This window comes from Oryza brachyantha, chromosome 8 (genome assembly GCF_000231095.2).
Source record: "Oryza brachyantha chromosome 8, ObraRS2, whole genome shotgun sequence".
NCBI classification, from domain to species: domain Eukaryota; kingdom Viridiplantae; phylum Streptophyta; class Magnoliopsida; order Poales; family Poaceae; genus Oryza; species Oryza brachyantha.
In genome coordinates this window covers 16147492-16163408 of record NC_023170.2, presented here as the reverse complement: position 1 = coordinate 16163408, position 15917 = coordinate 16147492, and the positions used below count along the sequence as shown (strand labels likewise).

The 15917-nt window shown below is 41.0% G+C and overlaps 3 protein-coding genes across 4 annotated transcripts; all 3 read left to right on the top strand.

Annotated features, from left to right (window-relative positions):
- The first annotated feature begins 2432 nt into the window (after positions 1-2432).
- LOC102721389 (EEF1A lysine methyltransferase 4) lies at positions 2433-5425 on the top strand. Its single transcript, XM_006660221.3, has 9 exons — positions 2433-2741; positions 3806-3919; positions 4026-4094; positions 4190-4209; positions 4292-4344; positions 4418-4448; positions 4537-4615; positions 4988-5118; positions 5226-5425. The coding sequence occupies exons 1-9, from the start codon at positions 2561-2563 to the stop codon at positions 5286-5288; spliced, it is 741 nt and encodes a 246-aa protein (XP_006660284.3). The 5' UTR covers positions 2433-2560; the 3' UTR covers positions 5289-5425.
- Positions 5426-6285: 860 nt separating this feature from the next.
- Positions 6286-9352, top strand: LOC102721105. Its single transcript, XM_006660220.3, has 9 exons — positions 6286-6588; positions 7027-7242; positions 7334-7436; positions 7523-7602; positions 7682-7759; positions 8126-8217; positions 8382-8493; positions 8649-8774; positions 8892-9352. The coding sequence occupies exons 1-9, from the start codon at positions 6370-6372 to the stop codon at positions 8991-8993; spliced, it is 1128 nt and encodes a 375-aa protein (XP_006660283.2). The 5' UTR covers positions 6286-6369; the 3' UTR covers positions 8994-9352.
- A 986-nt stretch (positions 9353-10338) lies between these two features.
- Positions 10339-15533, top strand: LOC102720823 (serrate RNA effector molecule-like). Of its 2 annotated transcripts, XR_005812308.1 has the most exons (13): positions 10339-10574; positions 11319-11404; positions 11678-11732; positions 12021-12095; positions 12226-12300; positions 12397-12444; positions 12583-12651; positions 12743-13522; positions 13602-13650; positions 13740-13954; positions 14023-14229; positions 15120-15284; positions 15410-15533. XR_005812308.1 is itself a non-coding variant. In XM_006660219.3 (12 exons), exons 1-12 carry the CDS (start codon positions 10339-10341, stop codon positions 15178-15180), a joined length of 1956 nt encoding a protein of 651 aa, XP_006660282.3. In that variant the 3' UTR covers positions 15181-15533. The 2 variants fall into 2 exon arrangements, 1 of the variants encoding a protein (XP_006660282.3); XM_006660219.3 differs by having other exon boundaries at positions 15120-15533.
- Positions 15534-15917: the final 384 nt, after the last annotated feature.

Below are 15917 nucleotides of genomic sequence, written 5' to 3'. Positions count from 1 at the left end.
GTAGTTAGTTTCCCTCCCAACAACGGCAACAAAAAGGAAATAACCCATGTATGTCGCGTGCGTAAATCTGTTGCTGACAAAATCCATTAGGATTTCGATCAATCTGGATTCTCCTTTAATTTGGCCTTATTCCTGGATCCGATTGATTCACTGCATGTACCATGTCTTTTCGTTAATGCCTATGTTTATAAGTCAAAATTTAATTTTTTAAATTTAAATTTGAAGTTGATTTGAGGGTTTTTCAATCGAAGCTTATTTTTCAGTCTTATCTCCTAGATCACTACGAATACGTATATAAAACTATATCCACAGATTATTTTTCGCTTGTAAATATATTGTTTGTCTTTTTTTTATAACACCCAAAAAAATCACCCCCAAAGCATATACTTTAACGTGATCTCATGCATGTAGTCGTGTGAACATATATGTGAAAGGAATTGAATTAACTAACCTTCTCCATTATATGACGCGTCTCCTGCCTCAATTTGGATTTGGACTTTATGACGTAGTTTCTTAATTCGCAAGGATCAGCGACTGAAATTCATATTTTCTAAACGCGTCAAAATTATAACTTTTGGATCAAATCGACGTCTCACTGCGGCATGGGCGAAGTACAGTACTAGTATGTCTGAAAATTCCACAAAATTTCGCCTCTTGACTCTTCTGCAAATTAATCTAAGCTTTAGATGACAAACTAAGCTATCCATTTATACGCCACAAGAGAGCAGCTCAAGTTGGACTAAACTAAGCATAGAATAAGGGAATTATATCTTTTCTATGAATCGTTGAATTAAGTGCGTCTTATGGACTTGGATCCGATTCTGATAATTTTGATTCGGATTGTTGTTCTTGGTTCACCTCCTAGATCAAGGTTAACTAGATTTTGAACAGTTTAGCCCTTTTAGAAAATACATTTCATAAATAGATCCTTTGAAAATCTTGTTACAATATGGACCACTACTCTAACGGTGAGGCTGAGGAATATATCAGCAGTAAATAAGCAGACGCTGACACCCAACCTACAGCCGTAAATAGATTAATATACTATGCCAGAAAGAAATTAGAGGGTGTTTTGATGGCAAAAATTTTGACAGAAATGTCACATCAGACGTTTGATCTGATGACGGAAGAAGTTTTCGGATATTAATGAAAAAACGAATTTCACGTCTCGCCTGGAAACCGCGAGACGGATGTTTTGAGCCTAATTATGCCGTCATTAGTACATATTGGTTACTATAGCACTTATAGCTAATCATGGACTAATTAGTCTTAAAAATTCGTCTCACGATTTCTTACATAACTGTGCAAATTAGTTTTTTAATTCATCTATATTTAATGTTTTATTTAGATATCTAAAGATTCGATGTGATGTTTTTAGGAAAAAAATTTTGAACTAAACACGGCCTTAGGTCTTAGGTCCAAGTGATGAGGAAAAAGGTGGCACCGATAGGTCATATTATTTCCGACAAGACGTTTATTAGTTGATTACATTGTCAAACAGACAAGTATAATTATAGGAGGGAAGGAGAAAAATATGGCTTAGAGTCGTTACTTAAGTATTTATTTAATGAAAGAATATTTTATTATATAAAGATGGATAAAAAGAAAATAAGAATAATTAATCTGTTTTATTATATTAATGAAGAAATTATATCTGATTCTATACTTATATATGACCATATAAACTATTTTCTTATTGCTGAAAGTGGATAATATATATAAGGTTGATTCTAAACTATACTTTCGTACGTGCTCTTAAAAGTAAACATAGGTTGTATTTGGGAGAATGGGTGGAGAGGGTTAGTTATCCAACACGAAAAATATAGTAATATATTAGTACATAATTAATTAATAATTATTAAAAAATACAAAGTATATTAATATTATTTTTTAAACAACTTTTCTATATAATCTTTTTGTAAAATATATCCCGTTTAAAAGTTCGGAAAACACGTGTGCGAAAACGAGAGGGTTGGGGGCGAACGCGGCCATAATGGCATATCCAACCTGATCCTAGAGACAGAGGCTCATATCTTTAATAATTCATTTGGTCTATTCATAAATTATGTTTTCTTAAATAGCTAAAATGACAAAAAAAATGCAGGGTAGCTTAATCGGATCGCCATTTTTGCGTGTTCGCTTCTGCTCAGCACGTACGTGCCGCGCGATCGCCGGCGCCGGAAGCGAAGCATGTCCGGTTTTGGCACGCACGGCACGGCCCCTCCGGCGGAAGCAACGGCCAGGTGATGGCGTGACGCGAGGAGGAGGAGGAGAAGAAGCAAACCAGGAAGCCCAAGGCCATGGCCATGGCCATGGAGGCCCATCACAACCCACGTCGGAGATGGGCCCAAACGCCCGCCGGGCCTCCGGTCCATCCCGGCCTCGCCGCGGCGATCCTTATCCACCACCGCGTCCGCGTCGGGTCGGGGAGGGGAGGCGACGCGAGACAGACCGGCGGCCCCCGCGCCTCGCCAAGCCACGCCACGACCACCACCGATCCGGGGGAGCGGCCATTGCCGGCGACCAGATCCGACTCCCGAGGCTCGCGCGAGGAGGCGCGATGACGGGAGGGGGAGGGACGGCGGCGCAGGCGTACGGCGAGGCGTGGTACTGGGACGAGCGGTACCGGAAGGAGGCCGGCCCGTTCGACTGGTACCAGAAGTACCCCGCCCTCGCGCCGCTGCTCTCCCTCTACGTCCGCCGCCACCACCGCCTCCTCCTCGTCGGCTGCGGCAACTCCGGTCAGTCACACTCTCATTTCTCCCCTCCACACCCCCCCCTCCTCCCCGCGTCCCGTCTGCCCTAGTAGATTTCTGGTAGGCGCAGGCTCGTGTGATTTCGACATGGGGTTGGGAATCCGGGATTCCTGAGAAAGATTGTTGTTTGGATCAGCGCGGAGAGCAATGCAGCCGGCCGTGGTCGATGCATCATTGGATTTTTTCTTGGCTTGTTCAATGCTGCTCCTAGAAATTACTAGGTTATTTGATTAAGTAAACGGCAATTTTTCAACATTAGGTCATGTCTTTGAGTAAATAAGATGTAATCGAAGAACTCGACATCTCGATACGCCATGACATAGGTTTGATCGGCAGGTAAGGAGCGGTGTGGCCTGTCAATTTAGCTGACCACCTTCAGGATCACAGTCTTCCCAAAGCCATGTGCGCGATGTGGCGCGTTATGGTCTCCTGTCTTTTGTCACCATCACAATGTCTGGCTAAAAATGCACATGTAGCAGCATATGAGAATGCACCTGTAGCAAGATAGGTCCACCTTGCACTATTAAAGCAGCAAGCAAGGATAACAATTTGATCCAGCAAACCTGCGTTACTGTGTATAAAAAGTGGCTAAGAATTTCTTGGATGATATGGAAATTCATGTATTGCAAAGCCATGCTATATTTTTTTATCATAACATTGGCCTTTTTATACAGGGAAAAAATGCTGAATTGTTTTATGCTATTATCTGACTTTAATAACTTGAAAATAGTTTGGGGTGGTGTTTATATAACAAACTAAAAGTGATAGGAATGCCATCGATGAGATTTAACATCTTCAACTACATGACCCATCGGTTCTCAATATTAAGTTGCTGATTGTATTGTTGATAGGTGGGGACTGAGATATGTTTTACTTTTCATCATTTAGCGTCAAACAAGAATTCTGTATAGCTTAAATGTTCAGACTACAGCACCTAGCACTTTTGTCACTACAAATGCATATCGCTACACTACATTCCTGTTTAGTGTGTTCTTTCTAGCTTAGTTGACACTACTTGTATGGCTAATCTACCTTTGAATACTGAACAGTTTTTGGTGAAAACATGGCTGATGATGGTTATCAAGACATTATCAACATAGATATATCATCAGTGGTGATTGAACAAATGATGAAGAAATACCGTGACAAGCCTCACCTTAAATGTATACTCTTTGTCCCCAGCCTTCTTTTGTTGAATCCCTTACCCTTTGTGTGTGTAATAGTTTATAGCTTATTATATAATACTATTTATTTCCTACCCTTACACAGACATGAAGATGGATGTAAGGAACATGGCTGAATTTGAGTCCGGTTCATTCGACGCTGTTATTGATAAAGGTACCATAGCCAATATAGTCGTTACAGTCTTACAGGAGCATTTCCTATGTGCATACGCAACAGTTACATGCTCTGACCCCTTCTGTTGTTTGCAGGAACGCTAGATTCTATTATGGTAAGTTCATTATAACATATTTTCCAGCATATTCAAATAATCTTCCTTTATGATACTCAGATTTGCATTTCTTGTGTTGCAGTGTGGCCAAAATTCACAAGAGAATGCATCTCAGATGCTAGAAGAGGTCAACAGGTAAAACACACTGTATTTGTTTGAGATCTCTGTTCAGCTTATTACAACTTCTATTTCTTTCTTCTATATACAGAATTCTCAAGGCTAAGGGAGCTTATATTCTGGTAAATAAACTATCTTATTTGTTTACAACAAACTTACTATTTTTCTATGGTGTCAAGAACATTAACTTTGAATCCCATACTGTTGCAGATCACTTATGGAGACCCAAGTTACCGATTGCGTCTCCTTAAAGACCTGCAGCTTTGGACGGTAAAGCTTCATGTCATAGGTTAGTGGGTTTTTTATTCTAATAGATCAGCTAAACCATTTGTCCATTCATCTGTACTGACTTCTTAATCTTACTTTAAACAATGTCTAGCTATAAATAGTTCAACTAAATACGAGGCCAACACTAGTTGAACTAAATAAACTAAGTTTCAGTTTTGACATGTTAAAAACAAAACTTAGTTCATTTTTAGTTGAACTAGAGTCGGTCATAGATTACGTGTGGGTCGACCCACGTATATCCCTAGCTATAAACAATAATTGCTATTGCCATTAGTGTGCCGAATAAACATTTTATCTACCATTCATTCTAATGGTGCTAAAACATATTTTACTTACACTTTGCATCAACACTGTTGTCATGTTGTCATCTCAGATAGATGGGAAAGAAGTCGCGAGCCTTCATGGGAACTGACGAAGCCACTGCCTTTAGATGGTGATAGCACATCAGTTGTTAGTATTCTTGGCCCAAAACCTGATGTTCACTATATTTATGTCTGTATAAAGGTTAGCCACGTTCTTATCAGAATCATCTCAACCTGTTTGTTGAACTCTACATGGATCGCTTTACCCTTTGTCCACAATTTTCTGTTTAATGGATGAAAAAATTGCAGGGCAGCGACGATGGGAAGTCACATTTGGATTCCAGGGCTGAAGCCAATGGAGAAGCAAAATAATTTCAGCTCATAACCCTTTTGTATCATGTATAATCAGAGTAGGAATAATGTAGTACAGACACTGTATAATTATTATGTTGTTGTTGCTTGATGAACCACTTGGTGTTATTGGCAATAGCTAAGCTAATTTTCTCATACGCTTTTCCGTGTTTCATGTGCTCAAAATGTGACTCAATTGTTTGGCTTTTTCATTAAAAAAAGTCAAACCTGGGATATTTGCAAACGAAGAAAATGTAAATAAAAATTTTATATATGTATTCTTAGTGATTGAAAAGCCAAGGATGGAAAATAAATTTCGGTGAGAAAACTCTAAAATCATCTCTAAATTTAAGGTCGTAAATTTAAATTTTATAAGTATAAATTTAAATTTTGGCTTACAAGAAAAACAGAAGCGAAAAGATGGGAACCCCCGTTCCTTAAAATTGATTTTGTTCAACTTTGTCTCCACCTTTTGGATTAGTGGGCATCATAGAAATCTCTCGGAGAAAATAGAATATCCGACAAAAAAGATAACAAATGCTATTGATAAACACTTAATTTTAAGAAATACCATCGATAAGTGAGAGTTTTAAGAAATGCTATCGTATAAACGAATTTGTCTAGGAAATGTCGTAGCCGTTAGAGTTTCGTTAATTTTTTGTCATCGCTGTTAGGGTCTCGTTAACTTTTTTTTCCGTTAAGTGCTATAGTATAAACAACGTATTTAACGGCGAAAATGGACGAAACCCTAACGACGATGATATTTCTTAGACAATTTGTTTGTATGATAATATTTCTTAGAACTCAAGTTTGTCGATGATATTTTTTAGACTTATATGTTTGTCAATGGTATTTTTAGATAGAAAGAACAATTTGTGACCTAACCAGAAGAAGGGCAGGCATGGTAGCCATCCAGATCAAATCCGACGGCTCAGGATCAGCCACGTCACCCCGTGGGGCCCACCACGCTCGCACAAAAATCCTAAACCAAAGCCCCTTTCTCCTCCACCTTGTAGCCGCCTTCCGCCGCGACTTTCTCTCTCCTCCTCCGACGGCCGGCGGCGGCGCCCCTCTCCGCTCCTCCCACTCTCCCATCCATCCAATGGAGGCTCTCGCCGGCGCCAGCACCGGCACCGGCACTGCCGCCTCCCTGCCGGCCTTGCCTTCCCACCAGCAGCCGCGCTCCCGCCTGGCCCCGCGGTCGCTCGCCCTCCCCGGCGGCCGCGCCTGCGGGGCCCTCCGTGCCGCCGCCGCCGGCGGCGGCGGCGCCAAGGACGACGCCCAGGCTGGCGTCACGCCCAACGGGTCTCCGGTTATCAAGGTAAGGTAACTTGCTTCGCTTGCAGTGGAGCGAAGAGCGGAAAGGTGAAGGTTTGCTGTGAGCGTGCGAGACTGTGGGTTGATGGGTGATTGGGTGGCATTGCGGATTGGTTGAACTTGAATCCGAAAAGAGGTTGGATGTATTGCCCGTCTGGAGTTCGGTTAGATGCTGGATTGGATGCGAGGTGTAGTGCGCTTGGATTGTTATGTGTTGGTTTTACGAGGTGTAAATTTCTGTGCTTAATGCGTTTGAAGTAGGATGAACTGGTTTTGTAGCAATGCATTTGGAAACTACAAATAAACAAGAATCGTGTGTCTGGGTTAGGGTTCACAAGATAACTATCTAGTTCAGAAAACAAAATAGATGAGGTAACTCATTTAAGCTCCGTAAATCTGTCTTTTGGTCTGATATACATGCCTGGTTCATGCTGCACAACAGCCGAAGAGTGACCCAACTCTTTCGAGTCAGAATGGAGTTCTTGGATCGACCAAAGCTGACACGCCACACACGACCTTATCAACACATACTACCACTGACTCGAGTGGATCCAGAGCTGGCTTGTTTAGAACACCTATATCTGGTGGTGTGCAGAGTGCGACTTTTGCCCATGGTTTACCTCCGCCGGCATTGGCTGTTCGCAACTTGATGGAACAGGTAGCTCCTGTTAGTTAGCCCCTTGAGCTTCTTTTCAGTCTGCTGGATTTGGTCTCCAATTCTTGCCTCATGTAATGGCTGTATTTCGCAGGCTCGATTTGCTCATTTGTGCACTGTCATGTCTGGCATGCATCATCGGCGTACTGGATACCCATTTGGTTCACTTGTTGATTTTTCTAATGATTCGATGGGCCGTAAGTTAGCTATCTGATTACATTTTGTCAAAAACAACAGTCAATTAGGCTGCCATAACTAATTGTTTAGTTGATGTATTGTGCAGACCCAATATTTTCGCTATCACCATTAGCAATACACACAAGGAACTTGCTCTCTGACCCGAGATGCACACTTGTTGTCCAGGTATGGAGCTCCTGATATGTTTAGCTGTGCAGCATAAAGGTTCGTCATTATTCTAATAGCATGCAATCCTTCTTCACAGGTACCTGGATGGAGTGGGCTGTCAAATGCACGCGTCACAATATTTGGTGATGTATATCCTTTGCCAGAAGATCAACAGGTTATATTGAGCTGCCCTTTGTTGTTTATATTACAGTTTGATGCTAGGAAACTATTTTTCAGTTTGTCCCTGGCATTTTAATCATTAAGAATTAAAGTGCTAGGTCTGATGGTGAAGTTACTACTGTGTGTAAGCCATATACATACTGAGATATCACAACAGAATTCTCCAAGCTAGCAACTTGTCTCTGTTCTCATGGAACAGACTTAAATAAAATAGTTGCTTTATCATGTCTATTACAGGAAAAAAAAACGATTGGAATGCACGGTCTATCATTAATACTGAATTCAGGAAAACAACAACTTATTCTTCTTTTAGTGATTTTAAATATTCAAGAAACTGATCTGGATTACATGCGCTCGTCAGGAATGGGCACATAAGCAGTATGTCGCAAAACATCAACAATGGGCATCTCAACAGTGGGGAAATTTTTACTATTACAGGATGCAGAACATAAGGTCTGTGACTTAATCTCATATTTCATGTTGTCTGATCTATTTACGATTTTATAGTTTACCTGTGAACTGTGAACATCTACATTTTTTTTGCTGGAAAGCATTATTTCTTGACATATATGGTTGTGAAATTATGATCTGTGACAATCTATCTTCAATAAGTACAGCGACATATACTTCATTGGAGGCTTTGGCACTGTTGCATGGGTAGATGTCAAGGAATATGAAGCTATTCAACCTGACAAGATAGCTGTTGATGGTGGTGAACAAAGCTTAAAGGTTTAGATATTATGAATCATAAATATCTTGTTTATGTACAGTCTTGTCCAAAGATTAACAGGATTATTAGGTTATGTGCAAATTCGTATAGATGCGTGACTCAATAAAGCTGTAAAAACCCAGCTGCTTCTGATTATGGTTAATGCTATATATAGGAATTGAATGCAATTTTCTCGAAGCCACTTAGAGAGTTCTTGTCGTCTGAAGGGGAGGTTGATGATGCTGCACTTATATCAGTAGACAGCAAAGGGATAGACATAAGGGTTCGCCAGGGTGCACAGGTGAAACACGAAGTTGCCTACAGTTCACTATCAAGGCTATTTTTTTTTTCTTTTTGAGGCAGGAAATTTCTTTTTTTTTCCTCCCAGATCCTCAAATTTGTAATTCCTTCTATGCAGTTCAACATTCAGAGGCTGGCATTTGATGTGCCTCATAAGGTGGAGACACTAGAGGAAGCCAAGAGAGCACTCCATAAGATAATCAAGACAGCCAGCAAATAAGGTCTTCGAAAGAAATGTGAAAAATTGCAAACTCTGGCAGCTTCCTCTTCTCTCATGCAACTGTGTTGTGTGACCCGATAAAGAGAATTAAGCATCATGTAATGTAGCAATAAGTGCAAAATGTTTACCTGTTTAATAATGACTTGATGAGAATTAACATCTTGTGGTTAGAATTCTAGATATTTGCCAAGTGTGTATATCATGCTGCAAGAGCAGTAATGGTGTTGACGCTGGTTGTGAAAGTTAGATGGACCTGATGGTTGATGCCCGCAAATTGGGGTGTAATTTTGACCATTAAGCATCAGCATGCCTCCATGCTCATGCTGCTATAAATTAGGGTTCTGGTACAGTAGGCAAAACCATGGTTCTGTTGCAGAGGTGGTCAAGGCCATCAGGAACACTTGATTGAGCTGAGAATAATTCATTACTTATGTGTGAATCAAATCATACGATAAATGAATAGCCACATGCTGTGGTGATTGGAGAGTACAACTTGTGAGATGTTTTGTTGTACTTCTCTTTAGTATTTGGTTCACTGACATGATTTCAGCTTCTCACACTTTCTTAGCAGTTGAGTTCCTATGTCATAGATTCAATTCTTTACCTAACTTTGCCACAATTGTGACTTGCAATTTGGTGGCCACAAAACATATGACAAGTCACCTTTACCCGAGCGAGTTATGGTAATGTTAGGCATGAACCAAACAACCATGTCCTCCCTTACTCCATTTAAGACTAATGGTTAGTTTTGACTTTAAATTTACTATCATTAACTAACAATACTGGGTGATCGTTTAGTTTTTTCGTAAAAAAACCAAACAACATGTTTATAAATAAAAAATAATTTATGAATAAATCTTTTATATACGTATTCTTAGCGACCTAAAAAGTCAATTCTAACTCTCAATTTAAAAATAAAAATTTAAATTTGACTTATAAACATAAGCGAAAAGATAAGTACAAATCAGACTCATCTTTTGGGATATTAATAGAAAAAATCAAACGACATATTTATAAATAGAATTTTTATATACGTATTAATAACGATCCAAAACTAAATCCGGAAAATAAACTTTTCACGCGAAATGCCACGTTGACGTGGGAAGTAATACTGGAATGCATCTAGTATGACTGGGAGGAGGGCCCCGCATGTCAGCCACAGAAGAGGGGAGGAGTCAAACAGGCACACGGAGAGAGACACACACGCTCTTCTCTCTCGCCGTCTCTTCTTCGCGGGGACCATCTTCCCCGAGACCCCGACCCGACACCGCGAGATCCTCCCCCTCCTCCTCCATTCCTCCAGATCAAGCGCCCCCCCCCCCACCCGGCCCCCCGCCCGCCCACCATGGCCGAGGTCGCAGGCGCCTCGGCTTCACCTCCTCCTCCCGCCTCCGCCAGCGGCGGCGACCGCAAGCGTGGCCGCTCTTCACCGTCGCTCCCGCCGCCGCCACCCGGGCCCCCTCCGCCGGGCGCGCAGGGGAGCAAGAGGCACCGCAGGGACGACGGTTGTGGCGGGGGCGGGGGCGGGTTCGACCGGCGCCGGCTCGGGGGTGTTGGGTACGATAACCACGACGACAGGAGGTGAGAGGCCTTAAAAATCGATACCCTGGTGCGGGCGGAGTAGGGAGATGGGGAGGTGGGGTTTGGTAGCCGAAGAAAAATCGAAGCTTTCGATGGTAGTATTCACTCGTTTCCGTCGATCGGAATGGCCGTTGGTGGCCGGAAACCGTGGTGGTAGGTTGGTTTAGCAGTGAGTGTTCAGTGTGTTTAGGATTAGGATTGTCGATTTGCAGTGTGCAATCGGCAGTTCAGATTTGTGCCATTTCCCATTCCTAACAGTATGTTTAGACTAGGGACTTATGACCGAAGAGATATATGTTTTTTGCATCTTCACAATTCAGGATTTTGGCCAAAAGGATTTCTTTATCATTTGTCTCAATGGCAATGCAGTTCTATGTTTTGTTCATGGTTGAATCCCAATAAGACCATAAAAGCCTGAGCTGTGGAAGTCACTGGCTGTGCTTACTAGTTCAACTGAAAGCACTTGGATGGGATATTCAGGATCCTGAATGTCTTATATGAAATTAACATACATGGTGAAATATTACATCTCATTTGCTTGTGGATTTATGGTAGCTCGTTGCTTTTTTTTTTTACTGCATGGATGTGTCATTTTCAGCTGGGAGCTGCTCTATTTGTTATAATATTGATCAGAAATTAAGGAAGTTAGTGGTCTGGTTTCCTTCTGTTCTTTTCTTTTTCTATGCTTATACAATTGTTTCAGCATCACTGCAGCTATAAAATGTTTTGGTACCTATCTCCTAGGTATGGAAATGATCATGGTGGCACAGGAGGAAGAGGTGGATATGGTGATGAGAGAGGCCAGGGTAGACACTTCAATCGTGCACCAGGTACACATTAGTTTATGCAAGATGTCTTGTATCCGCTAATTTTCTGGTTTAAGTCCCACATGAGATTGGAACAGTTTAGATTTAGTTCATTTTCCTTGTTTATACTACTATTGCTCTTGTCTTCATTCAGATTTATATTGTCAAGCATAAATTCTGTCATGTCTACTTTAAATATGTAGATAAATCATAACATACGATGTATATAAGTTATTTCATGTCTGCTTGAGTTGCTTGTAAATTGAAGTGCCTGTTAATGACATATGTTTTGTGTAGATTGGCTTGATTCTGGACGTGGTGGATGGAATGAAGGCCCTGGTAACTCTCGTAGGTATGTATGCAATTCTGGATTATCTTCATCATGTATTATGTGATTTACTTCTAACTTATTCAATGACAAACTATACCTTCTGAGATGAAACATTTATGAGAAACTGAGCAAATACAGAACTTCTAGTTGATGCACTTCCAAATTTATGAGAAACTGAACTAGTCATACATCCAAGCAGTATTCTTTGAGTATACACACACATTCGGATTCTTGTGTAAGCATCACAACACAAAAGATTACATTGTGAGAAGCAACCAAAGTGACTTTTGGACCTTTGATACTCTATAGGGAAGGCCTCATGTCTTACAAGCAGTTCATGCAGGAGCTTGAAGATGATGTTTCACCAGATGAAGCTCAACGCAGGTGTGCTATATTTAACCAATAACCTGTTTACTGAGGCACAAAATTTTATTCTGCCTTACGCAGTGTACCTTTAATATGGGTGGCTGATGTAATAGTAATATCTGTTGCTGATCGTCATGTAAATCATTAGATATGAGGAGTACAAGTCAGAGTACATTACAACTCAGAAGAAAGCTTACTTTGACCTTCATAAGCATGAAGATTGGTAATATTTGTTGTACTTGCATCCTTTCCATGGATAACTAATGACTGATTTTTTGTTCACTAAGTTTTACTGTTGCACTTCTTGCTTTTGGTGCAGGTTGAGAAATAAGTACCATCCTACTAATCTTGAATCTGCCATGGAAGGGTTAGTTGTTTATTTTGTACAATTTTTAAGATTAGTATGAGCTATCGTATCATATTCCTTGTGTCTCCAATGCCCATGTCATCTCTCCACTTTCCTGTACATTTGTATGGTAAGTACATTATCTTTTGTTTGAAGCAGAAGGAATGAAGTTGCACGGACTATTGCAAATGAATTCTTCCAAGATTTGCAGAGTGGGACTTTAGACATGTGAGATCCCCCCCCCCCCCTTCCCTCTCTCTCTCTCCTCCCCCTTTTTCCCTCTGTTTTACTTCTTTTTATTGGCTACTACTATCTGCAGTGGCCCGGGATTAACAAGTACTGCAACAAACAAATCCGGAACTAGCGTAGATGATGCGGATGCTAATGGGAAAAAAGGGAAACTTGGAAAGGGCCAGGATGATTTATATTATGCTGCTCCTAAGGCCCATCCAGTTAGCTCCGAGCCTCGGCGAATTAGAATTGACATTGAACTAGCTCAAGCTCTCATTTGTAAACTTGATTCTGAGAAGGGTATTGAGAATAATGTTCTGTCGGGTAGTGATCATGACAGAGCAGATAAAGATAAGTCACATGGCTCAATGGGACCAATTGTAATAATTCGGGGCTCATCTGCTGTAAAGGGTCTTGAGGGCGCTGAGTTACTGGACACTCTTGTTACCTATTTGTGGCGTATCCATGGTGTGGATTATTATGGGATGTCCGAAACAAATGAGCCCAAAGGTCTAAGGCATGTAAAGGCAGACTCAAGGACGTTTAATGGGGCTAGCTCAAATGCTGCTGAATGGGAGAAGAAACTCGATTCATTCTGGCAAGATAGGATTCAAGGCCAGGATCCAATGGAAATATTGAAAGCAAAGGAGAAGATTGATGCAGCTGCTAGTGAAGTGCTGGATCCACATGTGAGAAAAATAAGAGATGAAAAGTATGGATGGAAATATGGCTGTGGAGCTAAAGGCTGCACAAAACTTTTCCATGCTCCCGAGTTTGTCCTGAAGCATCTCAAACTCAAACATACAGATTTGGTTGTGGAGCTGACTTCGAAAGTGAGAGAGAATATATATTTTGAGAACTATATGAGGTACGTTTTCTAAATTGTCTTTCTATTGACTGAACTAATTTTTAACATTCCAAGAGTATGAGGTATATGTTGCATGCAGTGATCCCAAGGCGCCTGGTGGGACACCTATCATGCAGCAATCTGCTCCAGTAAGCCTCACGGTCTAGTTTTTATTTGCTTCCAAATTGACAACTGTTTAAGTTCCTTATTATCCTGTCTGTACTGGACAAATTTTCAGAGGGAGAAAGTCAGACAGCGGCCACCAATAGAGAGTCGACTGAGAGATGAACGTGGCAATCGTAGGTTTGATAGAAATGATTCACCGACCCATGATGGATCCAGTGACAACCCTGATGATCCAGTATATGGTTCTTATGGTGATCCGGTTATGCATGGCGCCTTTCCTCCGGATATTCCTGCTCCTCCAGTGTTGATGCCTGTGCCTGGTGCTGGGTAAGTCTGTAACTTATGCTTAGTTTTCACAATAATGCTCATGGTTAATTCATTGTCATGTTCACCAGCCCACTAGGACCATTTATTCCTGCACCACCTGAAGTTGCTATGCGTATGATGAGAGATCAGGGTGGACCACCACCTTTTGAGTCAACTGGTGGTCAACGTCCTAGGAGAGCAGGGAGGGGTGGCGTTCTTCCAATGGGTGGTCCATCACCAATCCTTGCTGCTCCTTTACCACCCCCTCATATGCATGATCCACGCAAAATACGAAGGTTAGTACTTGCATGTTTATCTCCTTGCCCTTGTATTCCTTTGTCTATCCTCACCATGTGGCATAAGCAATTTATTTCAATATTCTGAAACAAGGTTAACAAATGAGTATGCTGATAGTGAACACAACTCAACACTGTTTTTTTTTTTGCCTGGAGTTTCTTTTGGACATTCTTCTGTCATAATTTACCATGTATGCAGATATCTTAAGTTCACTACAAAATATAGATAATTCTCTAGCAACTTTGTGCTGATTAGCAGAACATGCGATCAATTTGGATTTCATATACTTTGAACAAATACGACCAATGTCACAAAGGGGCTTAAATACAGTTTGAAGCATGGTTAGCATGCTCCTGGTATTAGCAGGTGTTCGGATGTGCTGGCTGTGGTGGCACCACAGCTGAATTGCAGCCAGCTGCAATAGAGCAGCAAAGTTGGCTCGTGTAGTAGCTGCACCTGCACCACCACAGCCTGGAGCTTCCGTATATCTCCTATTGATTGTAGAGTTCTTGCTTGGCTAGAATTTTTTTAAAAAAACTGATTAGGATGTCAATTTGGTGCTTCCAAAAATAGTCTTTTGTGTTTGCTAAAGCATTTGTGGTATATACGGTACAATACATGATCGCAGGGATTGTTTTTCTGTCTAATATAAGGTATTGCTGTTCCATGTTGCATGTAAGGTTTGCAAACTCTATGTTCTAACCAAAGTACCAAACACTGCCCTTTATCTACATGTATATCAATTTGTACTTGAAGCTTGCACCGGCATTCCATATTTGAAATTCAAAATACTCATGTGTTTTTTGTTTTCAGACAGTACTAGTTTTTCCTGCACATCATCTTTTTTCTTTCTACTACAATTTTCCACATGTTTTCACCTTGCTTGCAGCTACCAAGACCTTGATGCTCCTGAAGATGAAGTAACTGTTATGGACTACCGAAGCTTGTAGAGGCACTGGGCACACGATCCTTTTTTGTATCCGGCAAACTGTAGGTAACATTACACCGCAACAAGACGGCGCCCAGCTCCAGACTTTTTTGTGAACGAAAACAGGTAGGACTTTGCTGCGGTTCTTAGCTCTGCTATTACTTGTGTCTGTAAAATGGATCACAGGAAAAAAAAAAACGGACGAGGAGCATATTATTCTCATTCAGAAAGTCTTGTGTTTCTTTTTGCAGCAAAGTTAGCCTCACCAAATGTCTCCAGTACCCTCCACTGTGTATGCACAACTTATATTTTCAGCTATTGGCTGTGAGTAGATTGGAAGCTAATGCATCGCAATTAGCACACGCGTTGGACACACCTTTTTTGCTCGCCATGTGCTATGTTATGTTTGAATCACTTGCCGTTGACTCCAAGCATATGTTTGGCTCCATTTTGATCTTGCCAAATGGTATCTAGGCGATATGCTAAACTCTGGTTCCTCTCATCCGGCCATCCCGGTCCTCGTTCATTGATCATGGTTAACTGCAGTTCACTTGCACATGAACATATGGAAAATCTACACGTGATCCTACACATAAGTTAAACAAATCTTTTGGTCGATGAAAGATGAACGATTGTTTGATTCTTTTATAACAATCTAATAGTAGAAATAATAAAATTATCTATTATAAAATTGAAAATCTACTTATAAAGGTAAGATGATAAACTTTCATATAAAAAACCTTTTACAGTTTAATAGTT